We start from the raw sequence: 19,387 nt of genomic DNA, 5'->3' as shown, positions 1-19,387 counted from the left end.
AGAGCCCAGGCAAAAAAGGTATGCAGAATCCTGATGACTAGGCCATATCTAATGATATGCTTATTCACACCAGTGTTAAAATGTTAAATGTTGCAAGTCAAATTGTGTACAACAGAGTGACCAGGAACTATATATAAAGAATATACTCACTTGAGACAAGTTGAAAGTTGCCACTGTGCTATCGTCATACAACAGAATGTTGATGGTATCTAAAGCCCAGGTACTTTCAGCCAAGAGACCAGATTTCAGAGACATCATCACTCTCCACGCCTCGGGTGTTACTGTTAAGAAAGTTGAAAAGAATACATTAACATAACAAATCACTTGGCATATCGCAAAGTAAAGAATTATCCATAATTTAAAGTCTATGGACACCTTTGCATTGATTTTAATTGTTAATTTGTTTCCTGAATGAAAAATAAAGATACTAGAATATGACGTCATTAAAATGTTCCTAATACCTGTACATGAAAACTGTAGAGGCTGTACAAGCAAATGTACAACTCTTTTAATATAATTAAAGGGGTGGTTTGAAGAAAAGCAACTTATCCCCTAGCCACAGGATAGGGGATAAGTGTGTGGATGTGAGGGCTTCAACCACTGGGACCCTTCAGAATCTGCTTAACAGGCTTCAGCTCTCTGTGAGAAGCGCATGCTACAGACATCTGTAGCACACGCTCCATTCATTCTCTATGGGAGAGCCGAAGAGGTCTGAGTGCTGAACACTGGCATCTTCGGCACTCCTATAGAAATGAATGGTGTGCGTACAGTTTGTAGCATGCGCTCCTCGCAGACATCCAGGCCCTGTTCAGGAGATTGTTGGGGGGTCCAAGTGGCTGGAAATTGCTTAATGGAAATGGATAAATAGTTTTTCGTTGGACCACCTCTTTAATCATTTTTTTCAACATTATGCATACATGGCAAGGATAAAAAAAAATAAAAAAAACCTTTTCAAATGTGTCCATAGCTTTTAAAAACATGACAACATTTGAGTTTAAGGATATTAATTCTGCAGCTAAATGTAATAATCTTTACATTCCAAAACAAATATATGTTTCTTCTGATACTAGCTTGTCTAAAAGATAATACATTCTAAATGATCAACTACTATGTCCATGAGAGCCATCTAACAGCTATACAAATAAATGAGTTACCATATTAATGCATAGGATTGCAAATCAAATTGTATAAGACTTGTTAAAAGGAAAATATATACGTAAAGGGTCAATACAGAAATGTTAAAACATAACTCTTCTACGAAATGGCCACTAACCACTATCCTCTGCACAGGACAGAGTGGTGCTGAAAAAGTGAGGTAATGGATTTGATACAGACTAGATACTTGTTGTTTTATAGAACAGGATAGACCTGGTGTTAAAAATATTAACAATATTTGATGATTGAGGATTCTTCACAATATACTACAAGACTCAAAACTGGTAGGGACATATATGACCAAGGCTTCTTTCACACTGCTGTTGGGACATGGCAGTGTGACGGCCGTCAAGGGAGCCAGGGGGAATAGCAGGAGAAAAAATACTGCTTGCGCAGTATTTTTCTCTCGTTACTCCTGCTACAAAATAACGGGGCCCAAACAATTCTGTCCCCTCCTTTCTTGCGGTTTGGGAACCTTGGAACCGCTTCTCTGACCGACAGCCACCCTGATCTATATAGCTTCAGTTCTTTCCCTTCTTTTTCTTTCTGATTCTCTTTCCCTCTGCTCCTCGATTTTGTGGTCTGTGTTTGTTTTTGTGGTCCCCTTCTGTGTCTCTCCTATCTCCCCCCCCCCCTTTTTTTGTTTCTCCCTTATTATGTTTGCAGCCCTTTGGGCGCAATTACCAATTTTGTTGTTATTTGGGGATGAGCCCTCGTGAGCTTCCATGGCTAATGGCCCGATTATACTGTCTTGGTGCTGAGGTGTTGGATGCTTTTGCTAGTGTTTATGTACCCTTTTGGCCTCGCCATAGCTGCCTTTTGTTAGCCTGGTACCAGTGTTTTGTTCGCAACCTGTTGGGTCCGCCCCTTCATGTTGTTCTTTGAGTATTTCTATGTCTTGATTTGTGTTTTGAAAAACTCTTTAATAAAAATGACAGTTAAAAAAAATAAAAATAAATAACGGTGCCCGAAGGACCCCACTATAATAAATTGGATCCATCAGGACCCATTATTGCCCGTTGTGCCCTGTCCCAATAACGGCCATTATAGGCTGGAAAAAAAAACTAACGCCCTTTTTAAGGGCGGGGTGCAACGGCAGTGTGAAAGTAGCCTAAAGAACATTAATCCCTTAATAACCACGGACGTATATTTACATCCTTGGCTGGCTCCCGATCTGTGAAGCACGCTCAGAAGCTGAGTGCGCTTCGAATCTCCGGGGTCCTGGTTGCTATCAGCCAATCATGTCCAGTATTAATGCTTTAAAGGCCGCGATCAAAGTTGATTGCAGCATCTAAAACGGGAGAATATGCTGCCAGTTAGCTCAGCGGAGCGAACAGCGGGAGGCCCCCTACCTGGCTACACGCTGTCCAATCGGCATTTGATTGCTCCAAGCCTGAGATCACACTGATCAATGCTATGAACAGTGTAATACATGTTATAGCTCCCTATGGAGGCTATATCATTGCAAAAAAAAGTGTAAAAAAAGAGTTAATAAATGTGATTTAACCCCTTCCCTAATAAAAGTCTGAATCACCCCTCTTTTCCCATTTAAAAAAAAAAGTGTAAAAAATTTTTTTTTTTAATAAACATATGTGGTATTGCTGCGTGTGTAAATGTCCGAACTATAAAAATATATTGTTAATTAAACCGCATGGTCAGTGGCGTATGCGCAAAGAAATTTCAAAGTACAAAATAGCGTTCTTTTGGTCACTTTTTATACCATAAAAAAATTACTAAAAAGCGATCAAAAGATCCGATCAAAAAAAAAAAAATTGTATCGATAAAAACGTCAGATCACAGCGCAAAATATGAGCCCTCATACCGCCCCGTATGCGGAAAAATAAAAAAGTTATAGGTGCAGAACAGGACATTTTTAAACGTATTAATTTTCCTGCATTATGATTTTTTCCAGAAGTACGACAAAATCAAACCTATATAAGTAGGGTATCATTTTGTATGGACCTACAGAATAAAGATAAGGTGTCATTTTTACCTACAAATGTACTGCATAGAAACGGAAGCCCCCAAAATTCAAAGGGTTAGGATTTTTAAAAGGTAATGAGGAAAGAACGAAAGTGCAAAAACCCTGAGTCCTTAAGGGGTTAAATACAATTTTAAAACTTCTAGACTTACCTATGTCTTTTGAGGTTATCTTTCTCCTTGACTTCAAGACTGGTTGTGTAGCTTCTACTGAACCTGGCGAGAAGGTTATTTCTCGTCTGATATGAGGCTGAGAAGAAAGCCCAGAGCTTTGTGTTGGAGGGACTGTGGGCATGACTTTCTGCATTTTGATAGATGGCATAAAAGGAGACTTGCTTGGCGACAAGCGGTTTTCTAGCGATCGCTGAAATGAAGCAGGACTGGGAGCCCTTGAAATGTGGTTTGGCATAGAAGGTGGAGTCTGGTAAGAAGAAGGTGGCGCTCTAGTAATTGGTTGCATGGCTCCAGATGGAGACATATAAGAGGGTTGACGTTGGTTTCCATGGGGCGGCCACTGTCCCTCATGATTCATTCTTTGCTCAGGTCCTATTATGTCATCAGAACGGTTCATAGCTGGATATGTTCCCGGCTGTTGAGTGCCTCCAGGGCCTTGTCTTCCTGGGTATGGGTACGTGATATCATTACGGGATGTCCACATGCTTTGTTGAGGGCTATCATTGGAAGATGGCTGCATGGGACCACCCATTATCTGTGGTCCCATGGCATGTTGTTGTATTTGCCCTGGACCTTGCATACGTTCTCTGTTATAAGGATAAGGATACTGGCCTTGCATGGGTCTTCTGTCAGGTCCAGAGTAAGTGTTGCTATACTGATTATACACATCCTGCTGTTGACTACTGTACTGCATATTATACAGATCTCCTTCATGCCTCTTTGATGGTGGACCATACATGCCATCCATATGACGTTTGTAATTCTGCAAATACAAAAAAGACATTTATGTATAAATAACACAAAATACTTAATAGTACTAACACCAACAAAGCAAATAGAGGAAAAGTGAAAATGATAACATTCATAGCGATATACTGTATGTTTATGTGGCAACATTCTGGCAAATCCCATCAATGTCTACTAGCTTTCTATGCTTTTTTCAATGGATAAATCAAAGAGTTTTTACTTTTGTAAAGGCCACACACTTAGAAACCCCAAACAGCTTTAGAAAGAGAGATAGTAGGAATCATTGGAATGCTCCATTAGAACCAAGTTTGTCATGATATTCTTCACTATTTTCCTCACTGTTTTGTTATGTCTGGTTAATATTTTGGATAAATTCAAGCCCTTATTTGATTTATTTAATGCTTTGTGCTGTCAGCAAGCAAACTTAACACTCGCAGTAAAACATTTTACCATATCAACCCTTGATCTTTTTCTGTTGCAGAATATAGTCCAGATAAATACTACAGTATACATTGGGACAAATTTACTATTGCATATGCACCAGATTTTTTGTGTACAGGCCTTGCACTGCATATATTATATGTTTTAAACACTTAAAGGGGTACTCCGCCCCTAGACATCTTATCCCCTATCCAAAGGAGAGGGGATAAGATGTCAGATCGCCAGGGTCTCACTGCTGGGGACCCCCCGGATCTCTGCTGCGGCACCCCGCTATCGTTACTGCACAGAGCACACTCGCTCTGTGTGTAATGACGGGCGATACAGGGGCCGGATCATCGTGACATCATGGCTCTGCCCCTCGTGACAACACGGCCCGTCCCCTTAATGCAAGTCTATGGGAGGGGGCGTGATGGGTGCCACGCCCCCTCCCATAGACTTGTATTGAGGGGGCGGGCCGTGACATCACGAGGGGCGGAGCCATGACGTAACGATGCTCCAGCCCCTGTCATTATGCACAGAGCGAGTGTGCCTTGTGCAGTAATGATCCCAGGGGTTCCCAGCAGCGAGACCCCGGCGATCTGACATCTTCTCCCAGGGGAGAAGATGCTGGGGGCGGAGTACCCCTTTAAGTTTTCCTTGTGGCTTAGCACTACTTAGTTGTAAAGGGACATAGCTCATATGCAACTCTGCACACCAAAAATTGTGCCAAAATGTTGGTCAAAAGTAAGCAAATTAATAGGCAGTGTAAACTCAGACTAGACAATCTAAAGATGTATCTGTCTATCTATCTATATATATAAAACTCAATATGTGTGTGTGAGTGCGTATGCATGTTCCAGCATCACGTCCAAACGGCTAAAGATATTAACATGAAATTTGGCACACGTTACTTATATGTCAAAAACAAACGTAGGAAAGGTGATTTAACCCTCCTCGCCCCCATTTGCCAGGGTTGGGGTTTTTGTATAAAGTCCCATACAAGTCTATGGGAAATATATGTTACTGCATAACTTCCAAACGGCTGGAGATACCCTATTTATCGGGGTATACCACGCACCGGCCTATAACACGCACCCTCATTTTACCAAGGATATTTGGGTAAAAAAAGTTTTTTACCCAAATATCCATGGTAAAATGAGGGTGCGTGTGTGCGCGTGTATACCCCGATACACCCCCAGGAAAGGCAGGGGGAGAGAGGCCGTCGCTGCCCGCTTCTCTCCCCCTGCCTTTCCTGGGGTCTAGAGCCCTGCTGCCGGCCCTTCTCTCCCCCGATAGCCAGGGGGAGAGAAGGGGCAGCGGCACCCATTGCCAGCGCTGCTGCCCCGTTGCCTCCCCCCATCCCCGGTGGCATAATTATCTGGGTCGGGTCCGCGCTGCTGCAGGCCTCCGGCGCGCGTCCCCTGCGTCGTTGCTATGCACGGCGCGGCGCACTGACGTCATGCGCCACGCAGCGCATAGCAATGACGCCGGGGACGCATGCCAGAGGCCTGCAGCAGCGCGAACCCGACCCAGGTAATTATGCCACCGGGGATGGGGGGAGGCAACGGGGCAGCGGCGCCGGCAATGGGTGCCGCTGCCCTTTCTCTCCCCCTGGCTGTCGGCGCCGCTTCTCTCCCCCTCGCTATAGGCGCTGGCAATGGGGCGCCGGCACCGATAGTCAGGGGGACAGAACGGGCAGCGGCGCCGATAGCCAGGGGGAGAGAATGGCCGGCAGCAGCGCTCTAGACCCCAGGAAAGGCAGGGGGAGAGAAGCGGGCAGCAACGGCCTCTCTCCGCCTGCCTTTCCTGGGGTGTATCGGCGTATAACACGCACATAGACTTTAGGCTAAAAAATTTTTGCCTAAAAAGTGCGTGTTATACGCCGATAAATACGGTATTTCGATAATACTTGGTCATGTTACTTATAAGTCCACTTAAAATATAGGATAGTTAATTTAACCCTTAACTACCCCCATTTGTGAGGGTCGGGATTTTTGTTTAAAGTCCCATGCAAATCAATGGGAAACATATGTTCCAACATAACTTCTGTACGGCTGGAGATATTTCAATACCTGGTACACATATTACGGGTCGGGATATGACGACTGGATAGGAGGTCGAGATATGAGGACAGGATAGGAGAACGAGATATGAGGACGGGATAGGAGGACCGGGTAGGAGGTCGGGATAGGAGGTCGGGGATAGGAGGTCGGGATAGGAGGTCGGGATAGGAGGTCGGGATAGGAGGTCGGGATAGGAGGTCGGGATATGGGGTTGGGATATGACGTCAAAAGCTTCCTCTGTTGATTTTCCTTCACAACAAGGATCGCCGGCAACGCCGGGTACTCAGCTAGTGTGTACATAAAGTAAATTGTTCCATATCATTACTGAATACTAAATTAACACCAAACCCCAAACGGCTCTCTTTCACGCTTCAATTACATTATGTCCCATTGTTATTTCTGTATATACATAGTGGGGCAGATTTATTATTGCCCCATCCTGCACAAAAAAAAGTGTGTTATGCTCTAAAAAGGACAGCATAGTTTTGGCACACAATTCTGATGATGAGTAATGCTTCTTTTACACTGCTGCTGCACCCCGTCAAGAACGGCCGTCAAACTCACTATCCCCCCCCCCCCCAAGTTTGATGGCAGTCATTTTGAAGGGGCGCAATGGGCAACAGCAAGTCCTGATGGACCCCATTATGGCCAATGAGGTCCATCGCACGTTGCTGTTTTTAAGCGGGAATAATGGGAGAAAAAGACGCCGCAAGCTGTATATTTTCTCCCGCTATTTTCCCCGGCAGCCCCGGCGACCGTCACACTACTGTGTGATAACGGTAGTGTGAAAGGGGCCTAAGCCAACTAATAGTTGGTCTAAATTTAGACTCCACAGTCTACCAATGTGTTAAATTTATTAAACAGCCCGGGTCACCTTGATAAACCTGGCACATTTTAAAACTTTTCATCTAAGAATTAGTTAATTCCCCCCATTGTTCTTTGTTCAGTTGATCTTTCTTTTCATACAAATGGATCTATGAAATGTATCTAAAAGAATCCATGCAGGATACAGAAGTTCTAATTATGTCTTTTCTTAGATTTTTTTATACTCTAAGTTCAAACTATGCAATTTCCCGACAAATGTTATTTTAAGAGTGCTTTTTTGGCCTAAATCGACAAAATGATGGCTACAAAAATAATATAGCTTTTTTTGGCCGGTTATGGACGAATATTCATGCTTAAAGTAACATACATCTGGGCATTTTACGCAGTGTGAACTAAGACCAAGATTCCTATGTCAGCACACACAGCATTGGGTTGTAGGCCAAATGCGGCTCTTAAGTCACTGGTAGGGGACCACTGTTTTAATGTGTGATCCCTAGTTTGTCCTAATCCCACATATTGATGAGTTTGCCTGAAGCCAGCTCATACACAAAGCAGCTCAGATCTTGCACACAACATAGGAAATGCTATTGTACAATTAGACATTTGTCATGCTAAAAACTTATATTTGGAAAAAGGAAAAAATTGTATAAAAACTGTATAAAAAAACTGTATAAAAACTTTAAACTGACCATTTACTATTAGAGTAACCTTACCTGTTGTGGATACATTCCTGGCTGATGCCCCCCATAAGGTGGTTGCCCAGAAGGGGGTCCTTGCCCTGCATATTGCTGACCATATGCTTCATGCCTATAAAACAAAGTAATAAAATGATGATTAATTTATTAAATAATATTTTTACTGAGTTCAAAGAGGAGACTCAAAACAAAGGGACCAGGCTTATCAATCTGTCAGACAAAACCTGTCTGATCTGCCCATAGCAACCAATCACATTTCTTAAATTGCTCTGGTAAAATGAAAGCTGAGCTCTGATTGGTTACTATGGGCAAATCAGACAGAATAACCACTCAGGGCCATTGTCTGTATACTTTGTTCTGGTCACACATATGGACTTACATTTAGATTAAAAAAATTAAAACAATATTTAAAGGGGTACTCTGCCCCTAGACATTTTATCCCCTCTCCAAAGGGGATACGATGCCCCTATCCTGGGACTCCCCACGTTCTCTGTGCAGCATCCGGCATTCTAAACAGTATGTTTAGGATGCTGGGTTCCTGCGGCGGGAGACGTGACGTTATGCCACACCCCCTCCAGTCATGTCTATAGGAGGAGGAGTAAATAAAGCAAACCTTAAAAGGAATCCGTCCACTCATATTTACAATATGAGCTGGAGACACAGTTAGAAAGATGTCAGAATGAAAATATCAATCATACTTTTGCTAGTGTTGATAGGTTTGCCACAACTTATATGATTTGATTCCTGGGCTCAAGTGTCAAGGAGATGGGGCAGAGCTGCTTAAGTGCCACAGCTTCACTTGCACCTGTGTCCCCCTCCCTGCCTTAGTTGACACTTAAGCCCAGGGAGAAAATCAACATTTTATTAGTTATAAGTTTGCATTTAATATCATAAATGCTGTCGAAATTACTTTAAAATGTATGTTTTTTATCAATATCATTGTAGGGGTCTATTCTAGCTACCTTACCCCGCCATCAGAGGGACCTTACTGCATTGGGCTTTCAAGGCAGGTCATATAAAACAGATAACTGTTGGTTGACCGCAATCTCTCTTAACGCAAGTCTTTGGGAAGGGAAAAGTGTCATCAGGTGAGCATGTATGTATTGTGGTGCATGTGGAACCAAAATATAGGCCATATTGAAACTTAACATTTTGATCCTTTCTCCCCAAAAATCTGCTGTCAAGAGAGCACCAGTAGGTCGCTATACATGAGACCAGTGGTTCCAAACTGGGGTGCCGGTCAGTCAGGGGAGCAAGATGGTAACTAGACACCTAAGGTTTTGCATGGGTGCCCTGACATATTTTAAGATTTGGAGCAACCTATCTACCTAATGGGGCAAACTTACTGCTCCCCAACCGACATAACCCTCCCCACTTTACTGGGTGAAACTATCATTGTTTGGGAACCTATAGGTGGGGAAAAGGCAAGGAGGGTGCTTAAAATGTGCAGACACTAAGATGTTTGTCTGGCAGGTACTGCATAAATGAGTTTTGGAGTTTACAGCCCTGTAATCTACGTAGCTAACTGAAATATAGAGGTATTGTGCTTTGCTTCTTTTAAGCCATTTTTGTAGAAAATTAATTGGTAGGGGTTGAAAAAAAAAAAACATCAGAGGGGTGCTACAAGGTGGAAAAGTTTGGAAAACACTGCATTAAACTGTCCGACAATCCTGATATTATTGATGGAATGTGCATGAGGGTTTACAATTGAACTCAGCAGTAAAATTGTACACAGTCAGTTCCTATGTGTTTCCACATGGAGGTTGCAAACAGTATCATTTTGTAATCCTACATCTATTCAGGCATTTCAGAGTTTAGTATCTGAAAATGGAGATCCACAGTCAAAGGTTTAATATGAAAATTAACATCATACCCTGTGACCAAGCGAACGTGAACTGTGCATTAGGGTGGTTACTGGTATTTGGCACAGGTAATTGATGGAGGATCCGGTGTGTTACTTTGCAGAGGGGAGCTTTATGTTGTGATTACTATTTGTATTGAGTCTGCATCATTTTGCATTCCAGGTATTTGGATGCTATATACATTCTTTAAGGCTGCGGGTTCCAATGCAATTGGAGGACACTTTAGTCTTGATTTGCAATAGATTATAATGCTGCTACCACTTTATTGCATCTCCTAATATTGCACCATTGCTCTTGCATTTTTCGTATATATTTTTCTTTTCCTTTGTACTACAATTGATTTATTATTTGCACTCTCTCTATATATACATATATATATATATATATATATATATATATATATTACAAGATTGATAGAAATTTTTTTTTTAACCATATAAGTCTACCATGGTTTTTGAAGGTTTTTTTCTGACATTGGGTAGCATAAAATTAACAGCATAGAAGCCGAAACCTAAAATGTCCATCAAACAGGTGATAAAAAGTCGACGCTCATTTAGAAGGGTATTCCTATATTGCAAAAGAATAAGACATCACTTAAAGGAGTAGTCCAGTCCTGAAAAATGTATCCCCTATCCTAAGGATAGGGGATAAGTTTCAGATAGCGGGGGGTCTGACCACTGGGGCCCCAGCAGCCCGCAAAAAGGGGGTGTGTTGACCACCGCACAATGGCAGAGCAATACAGCGCTATGGCAGAGCCTGAGATTGCCGAAGGCAGCGCTCCGGCTCTGCCATAGAGTTGTATTGAGGGGTCGTTTCAGCCGACGCTTCGTGCAGTGGTCAACACGCCCCCTTCCTGCGGGCTGCCGGGGCCTGTACAGGAGATCGCGGGGGGCCCCAGCAGTTGGACCCCCGCGATCTGAAACTTATCCCCTATCCTTAGGATAGGGGATAAGTTTTTCAGGACTGGACTTCTCCTTTAATGAAGAGGAAACAGCACTGGTTAAATGCTGCATTTTTTTTTCTGTACAGCACCTCTCCCCAGCTACCTGCAGAGTAGGAAACTGCAACAAGGCCAAATCCAAGTAAATGAGTCTAAAGGTCTGTGATATAAGCATTAACCTACTGTGTCTGTCAATAAAAGTAATGTGTAAAAATGTACAGGTTCAACTGGGAAATACTTAACAATGATAACATAGACAAGTTTGATGCTAAACGTAAGGCTCATCACTCCTATACCTTGGAAATTTATTTCTACACTATTTTTTTTTTTTTTACAAAGCAAATGAGACTTGTTTGTGGAAATGTTCTCTGTTCCCCATCAAGCCTAGTAAAGCCAAGAATTTTATGAGCATTTTCTCTCTATGAATAAGTAACTGAAGGTCTTTGCACTTCAGATTTCTTTATACTTTCCATTTTTTGAACTATAGGATATTCACTTTTCACACCCATTTAACATCTCTCTCTACTTGTCTGAATCTATCTATTGATAAAATGAGCCTTTCATGCATTGTTGATGTAATAAAAGGTGGTCTTCTCCAGAAGCTCACTATTTTTCTTTAGACCATTGAAAAGGAATACATTGTGATTTTGTGTTAAGTAGAAAAACCTACAGCCTACATATATACTGTAATAAAATAAAAGTTTTAACTGAGTCTGCACAGTTCATTATGATTGAAGGGCAAATAATGTCCCTGAAAATCTATGTGCAGAAGTCTTATCCATACAACAAGATTATTCATAATAGCTTTACCTCTTCAAAGAAGAGTTATTAGATTATTTACACTTGTTGAATAATTGACTTATGAGTAAGAACTGAAAAGTGCAGTCATGGTTTATTTTAGGCTGGATTTCAGCTAATACTAGTTTAGTGCACAGTATAGCTGTATTGTTAAAGTTTTGTTAAATAAAAAAAAAAATGTGAGCATATAGGAAAATATGCTCTATGATCATAATACCTTCAGAAATGTATGTGGGTATTTAGGAAAATATCCTCTATGATCACAACTGCTGTTGAGTAACCCCTTCATAAAACTACACGGCAGTAAGCCTGTCCCAGTCTGAAATGGCAGAAAACACAAAAGCAATAGTTGCTCTCAGCATATAGTTGGGCGATGACTACACAAGAAAGAGAATACTTTGGTTTGCAGCACTAAACTGCCCACCTTTGCTGTCCCGGATACCGGTTCGGTGAATACATGCTGGGATCACTGTTTGAAGCCCCCATGTTGTTTTGGCCCGGAGGACCCATACTGCCCTCAGCACCCATGCCATATTCAGACCTACAAAAACGGGAACATTTTATGAAAAATAAAGGCAGATATAATATTCATACATAAGCACATCAATGCACTTCCAACTTTCCCATATCACTACTTTTCTGCTCCTTTCGAATCTAAACGTTTCCTGGGCCAACTCTTGTTTTAAGTATCACTGTTTGAAATCTATAACATTTTACAGGAAAATATATGAGGATTAAGCAAGAGAATGCCTATTTAATCTTTTAAGAGCTAGTGACCTTCAGTTTCGACTTTCATTCAAGCTATTTTAATTCAATGAAGTGTTTTTGCAAATCAATGGCTATTGAACCTGCAAGGTACATTTGTCTATATAGATAAAACTCCTACAACACAAAGGCTCCAAAAATCCAACATGCATAAAAACGAATAATTATCTATTGACAAAGTGTAGAATATATGAATGTACTAAACTGCAATGATAGCGTACCCCAGAATGTATGTATATATCTATGTGTATGTAATATTCAATACAATTTTTGTTCACTGACAAGAGACAGAGCTGATTGCTTTTACCTGTAAAGAAGACCAAAATAAATTCCTCAATAGAAAACCTGGGGCCCTTGATCACATTGAATTTACTTTAAATATCAGTTTTATTCTGATTCTCTTGCTTAGAGTTTTATATTATGGATAGGTAAAGGTGAATGTTCACATGAAAATACCCTGTAAATCAAGTTTGGGCAGCTATACTTACACTGGATAGTGATCCCAAAGAGGTTGTTAATGCATTTTACTGCCTTAATTAAAGTGATGTTCTAAAATGAATATAAAATATGATAATATACCAGATCCTGTTAAATATTACCCCGAAGCACTACATAACCTTTAAATGCCCCTTTGCTATTTACCAATTTCTACATTTACCTCTAATTAAAAGTTCTGCCCAGTAGAATTAACCTCTGTTTGCCAATTGATTGCTTCCTTTTATAGTTTCATAAAAATCACAGTGCAAATAAACTGTAATTGGCCAGCACCTAGACTTATGGGAAAGAGTAAGAGTATGGGAATGTCCGAGCGCAAGGAGCTGAACAGTGCAGAAAAAAAAAAACCTAGCCTACAATGCACAGAAATCTTATTTTTGTTACTATGGTTGACACTAGTTTTTATTTACTTCCCATTGCTCATTTAACACCAATATATTCTACTGCGCTATGAAAGAGCTTGTCATTCAGAAGGAGAAAAGCTTACTTGTCAGTGCCGCCTATTGAAGGTAGCATACCTTCAAATCAATGCTTGGCCACTCAACAGGACTGGGAATGTATCTGTACACAACTACTTTAAGCTTCTTGCTCCTGATCAGTACTGAGCAGGGTACTAGTTGGCTAAGTAAAGAGGTACACAGTGCCTTGCAAAAGCATTCACTCCCCTTGATTTTTAAAGTCAATATTTTGTAGAGCCACCTTTTGCGGCAATCAAAGCTCCAAGTCGCTTTGGATAAGCATCTATGAGCTCGCCACATTGGATTTTTGCCCATTCCTCCTTACAAAACTGCTCCAGCCTTCATGTTGGATGGTTTGCACCTATGAACAGCAATCTTTAAAGGGGTATTCCGGGCAAAAACATCTTATCCCCTATTGAAAGGATAGGGGATAAGATGTCTGATCGCAGGTGGCCCTCAGCTGGGACCCCCTCGCGATCTCCCTGCAGCAGCCCGCATTCTATGCATAGCTGCGTCTGAAGTTTCGGAAACCTCTGGGCTTCAGAGACATTGACATGACGCCACGCCCTCCCCATTTATGTCTATGGGAGGGGGCGTTGCGGCCATTACGCCCCCTCCCATAGAAATAAATGGAGGGGGCGTGGAGTGACGTCACGTCCCCGTCTCGGAAGCCGGGCGGTTTCCGAAACTTCAGACGCAGCTACGCATAGAATAGGGCTGCCGCAGGGCGATCACGGGGGGTCTCAGCAGCGGGCCCCCCGCGATCAGACATCTTATCCCCTATCCATTTGATAGGGGATAAGATGTTTTTGCCCGGAATACCCCTTTAAGTCTGACCACAGATTTTCGATTGGATTGAGATCTGGGCTTTGACTAGGCCATTTCAACACATTTAAATGTTTCCTCTTAAACCACTCAAGTGTTGCTTTAGCAGTGTGTTTGGGGTCATTGTCCTGCTGGAAGGTGAATTTCCGTCCTAGCCTCAAATCATGCACAGAGTGGTACAGGTTTTGTTCAAGAATATCCCTGGATTTAGCACCATCCATCTTTCCCTCAACTCTGACCAGTTTCCCAGTCCCGGCTGCTGAAAAACATGGTGTTCTTTGGGTGATGTGATGTTCGGTTTGCGCCAGACATAGCGTTTTCTTTGATGGACGAAAAGTTAAATTTTAGTCTCATCAGACCATAGCACCTTCCTCCATGCATTTTGGGAGTCTCCCACATGCCTTTTTGTTTTTAGCTGAAAGTAATGGCTTTCTTCTGGCCACTCTGCCATAAAGCCCAACTCTATGGAGCATACGGCTTATTGTCGTCCTATGTACACATACTCCAGTCTCTGCTGTGGAACTCTGCAGCTCCTCCACGATTACCTTAGGTCTCTGTGCTGCCTCTCTGATTAATGCCCTCCTTGCCAAGTCTGTGAGTTTTGGTAGTGGCTGTCTCTTGGCAGGTTTGCTGTTGTGCCGTGTTCTTACCATTTGGTTTTGATAGATTTGATGGTGCTCCTGGGGCTCAAAGACTCGGATATTTTTTTTTATAACCTAACCCTGACTTTTACTTCTCAACAACATTGTCCCTTACTTGTTTGGAGAGTTCCTTGGTGGTCTTTATGGCAGTGTTTGGTTACTGATGCCTCTTGCTTAGGTGTTGTAGCCTCTGGGGCCTTTCAAAAAAAGGTGTGTATATGTAATGACAGATCATGTGACACTTAGATTGCACACAGGTGGACATAATTTCACTAATTATGTGACTTCTGAAGGTAATTGGTTGCACCAGAGCTTTTTATGGGCTTCCTAACAAAGGGAGTGCCAATTTTCTATTTCTAAACAATAGTTTTATTTATACAGTTGCGAGAAAAAGTATGTTAACCCTTTGGAATTATATAGAGTTCTGCACAAATTGGTCATAAAATGTGATCTGATCTTCATCTAAGCCACAACAATAGACAATCACAGTCTGCTTAAACTAATAACACACAAAGAATTCAATCTTGCCATGTTTTTATTGAACACACCATGTAAACATTCACAGGGCAGGTGGAAAAAGCATGTGAGCCCCTAGACTAAGGACATTTCCAAGAGCTAATTGGAGTGAGGTCTTATCCAACTGGAGTCCAATCAATGAGATGAGATTGGAGGTGTTGGTTACAGCTGCCCTGCCGTGTATAAAAAAAAGAAGAAAAAAAAACACCCACTAGTTCTGGGTTTGCTTTTCACAAGAAGCATTGCCTGATGTGAGTGATGCCTCACACAAAAGAGCTCTCAGAAGACCTACGATTAAGAATTGTTGACTTACATAAAGCTATTAAGGGTTATAAAAGTATCTGCAAAAGCCTTGCTGTTCATCAGTCCACGGTAAGACAAATTGTCTATAAATGGAGAAAATTCAGCACTGTTGCTACTCTCCCTAGGAGTGGCCATCCTGTAAACAAGACTGCAAGAGACTCGCAGACTGCTCAATGAGGTTAAGAAGAATCACAGAGTGTCTGCTAAAGACTTCCAAAAGTCTATGGCATATGCTAGCATCCCTGTTAGCGAATCTACGATACGTAAAACACTAAACAAGAATGGATTTCATGGGAGGATACCACATAGGAAGCCACTGCTGTCCAAAAAAAACATTGCTGCACATTTACAGTTTGCACAAGAGCATCCGGATGTTCCACAGCAGTACTGGCAAAATATTCTGTGGACAGATGAAACCAAAGTTTAGTTGTTTGGAAGAAACACACAACACAATGTGTGGAGAAAAAGAGGCACAGCACACCAACATCAAGACCTCATCCCAACTGTGAAGTATGGTGGTGGGGGCATCATGGCTGTGGCTGCTTTGCTGCGTCAAGGCCTGGACGGATTGCTATCATCGAAGGAAAAATGAATTTCCAAGTTTATCAAGACATTTTGTAGGAGAACTTAAGGCCATCTGTCCTCCAGCTGAAGCTCAACAGAAGATGGGTGTTGCAACAGGACAGCAACCCAAAGCATAGAAGCAAATCAACAACAGAATGGTTTAAAAAGAAAATACGCCTTCTGGATTGGCCCAGTCAGAGTCCTGACCTCAACCCAATTGAGATGATGTGGCATGACCTCAAGAAAGCGATTCACACCAGACATTCCAAAAATATTGCTGAACTGAAACTGTTCTGTAAAGAGGAATGGTCAAAAATTACTCCTGACCGTTGTGCACGTCTGATCTGCAACTACAGGAAACGTTTTGTTGAAGGTATTGCTGCCAAAGCTGCACTGTGAATGTTTACATGGTGTCAATAAAAACATGGTAAGATTTAATTAGTTGTGTGTTATTAGTTTAAGCAGACTGTGATTGTCTATTGTTGTGACATTTTATGACCAATTTGTGCAGAAATCCATATAATTTCAAAGGCTTCACATACTTTTTCTTGCAATTAGTATATTTTTCTCATTTCACTTCAACTTAGACTATTGTTTTCTGACCCATCACATAAAATTCAGATGAAAAAAACATTGAACTGTAATGATGTAATGTACCAAAACATGAAAAAATTCAAGGGGGGGGGGGGGGTGAATACTTTTGCAAGGCACTGTAGTGTATCTCTATGCAAAGCTCCATTGGAAAAAATATGGAAAGCAACTTTCCTCTAGAACAGGGGTCGGCAACCCGCGGCTCCGGAGCCGTATGTGGCTCTTTTACACCTTTGCCGCGTCTCTGTGAGTCTGTCCCGGGTCCCGGTCACCCTCATTCCGGGACAATGCAGTGTCCCGGAATGATCTGAGCCCGTGAGCCGCCGTCACGGCATCGGACTACAGGGTTTACTTACCTGCCCTGGTGCCATCGGAGCAGAGTCTCTTCTTCCGGGGTCGCGCGGATCCTCACTGTCATGTGACAATGTAACGTCACATGACAGTGATGTCGCCGGCCTGCACCTCAGTCGAGGAGCGCCGCCGGGAGAGGAAGATGCCACGCGAGGAGCTGGTGAGTATGTAAAGTACATTACTCACTTGACAGCGGGGCGTTAACCCCTCACCCCGCGGCAGCGTTAATGCTGCTGCGGGGTGAGGGGTTAACGCTACCGCTGCCATGGGGTGAGGGGTTAAGTTACCCCCACCCCATGGCAGCGGTAGCGTTAACCCCTCATGCCGCGGCAGCATTAACCCCCCTCTCCCCAGTGCATTAACCCCCTCTCCCCAGCCCACCCCAAAAAAAAGCCCACCTTAGGCCTGGGCCCAAAAAAAGCCCACCCTAGGCCTGGGCCCAATAAAAGCCCACCCGAGGCCTGGGACCAAAAAAAGCCCACCCCAGGCCCGGGCCCAAAAAAATTATGATTAATGGTACACTGAGGCCCTGATTAATTTTCTATGGCATTTTGGGGCATTGATTATTGGGCATAGCAAATTTTGCTATGGGGCCCTCTGATTTCTAATTACATCCCTGTTTTGGACCCCTGTAGGCCAGCCATGGATAAAGGCAAGAAAGGAAACATTTCTGAATTTCACATTGTTGAGTGAAAATCCTTTTTTTCTTCAGATTGACAGCTGACTGCACGATCCTGTATATATAGCATTAAGGTAAGAAACAATATATGCAGTGTTTTATTTGTTTTAAATGTCGCAATGGTTTTGCGGCTCACAGTTTTTTTTTTCCTTCAGAAACGGGTCCAAGTGGCTCTTTTTGCCTTAAAGGGTTGTAGACCCCTGCTCTAGAAGGAGAAAAGCCAGCTCCTCACTGCAACCTATTGATTTGAAGGAATTGCTACATCCAGTAGGTAGCAATGAGGAGTAAGCTTTGCTCCTTTTGGAGAAGAGTTAGGCTGGGTTCACACTACGGAATTTCCATCTAAAATTCCACTTAGGAATTTTAGGTGGAAATTTTAGTGCACGCTAAGGAATTTCAGCAGCGGATATTTCACAGATTAAATTCTGCTGTCAAAAGAATTATCATGATCTAAGAGTGGAATCTGTGCTGCAGACCTTGCCAAGTATGAGGATGGCAATGTCTGCGCGGTCCAAGCGGCAACTGATTTAGTCGGTGCTGGCCATACTCGGAACATCTGGGTGGAATTTTTACATCTAGAGCTTCCTAAGTGTGAACCTAGCCTTTGCATACTTTGTTCCCACAGATCATTGCATTGCTTATAAAACTCCATACGCCAGTCCGTCAGTATCCTGAACAAATCACACTATCCCTTCACTTCATAATTATCAGCCATAAAGCTTCTTCTCGTGGTTTGTTTGTTTTTTGCTATTTAACATCAGATTTCTAACGTCTTAAAGTGTACCTGTCAGATACACACACACACACACACACACACACACACAAAAAGAAAGGATATGTTACTCAGTACCTAATCCTGACCATGTACATGTAATTTTTATGCCTCTATCACCTATATGTATTATACAAATACCTCTTTTCCTTTGCTCACAGTGTTAGAAATCCTCTCAGGGGAAGGTGGCCGTGTCCCTCCTTTGTGGTGATGGGAGGTGATTAGTGTGCCTGCTCATGCAGCCTTGTCCAAGAGTCATCTCTTGTCCATGAATCATGGAAAGCCTGACGCTGCTGCAGGACTGGTTAGTGTCCCAGTAGGTATGAGGACCCCTAGTGGTGGTATTTTTAGGAGCAGTTTTCTTTATTAATTATTCAAAACATTTTTTACAACCATATACAAAAGGTCTTTAATTTTCATCAGTAACAACATATAAAATGTTTTTGTTCCTGACAGTGCCCATGTAAGCTACAAAATCGCCAGCACGCCAATACAGCCAATGGAGTCAGTAATTTCAGAAGAAAATTCTTTCACACATAAATCATCACTTTTTCACTAATACACTCTGCTTTCAATCTTGTCATTGATCATAGTGCTAGAGTATAGTTAATGTGATTCACCATTATATAGTCTTCTAAAATTAAAATTCTTCTCTATATTCACCATTTTAGCAAATAAAATAAAAAACACAGCCCTAAACTTTTTGCAGGCAGATTAAAGGTTGTATTTTTTATGTTTTGTTATACAACACATACTATACTATGGGAG

General features: G+C 42.2%; 1 protein-coding gene across 12 annotated transcripts in view; it reads right to left on the bottom strand.

Moving 5' to 3' along the window:
* Window positions 1-19,387, bottom strand: part of ARID1B (AT-rich interaction domain 1B) — a 405,450-nt gene that overhangs the window by 4,581 nt on the left and 381,482 nt on the right. For 9 of the 12 annotated variants that reach the window (XM_056567064.1, XM_056567068.1, XM_056567066.1 and 6 more), the window contains 4 exons: window positions 12,084-12,200; window positions 8,078-8,171; window positions 3,289-4,072; window positions 151-281 (listed from right to left, as the gene is read on the bottom strand). In XM_056567064.1, the coding sequence (XP_056423039.1) occupies window positions 151-281; window positions 3,289-4,072; window positions 8,078-8,171; window positions 12,084-12,200 (1,126 nt within the window). The remainder of the gene's footprint in view (window positions 1-150; window positions 282-3,288; window positions 4,073-8,077; window positions 8,172-12,083; window positions 12,201-19,387) is intronic. The other 3 variants (XM_056567065.1, XM_056567070.1, XM_056567072.1) reach the window with 1 other exon arrangement.

The sequence above is a fragment of the Hyla sarda genome, chromosome 3 (assembly GCF_029499605.1).
Source record: "Hyla sarda isolate aHylSar1 chromosome 3, aHylSar1.hap1, whole genome shotgun sequence".
NCBI classification, from domain to species: Eukaryota; Metazoa; Chordata; class Amphibia; order Anura; family Hylidae; genus Hyla; species Hyla sarda.
Note: the sequence above shows the minus strand (reverse complement) of the source record. Positions and strands in the feature narration are given on the sequence as shown.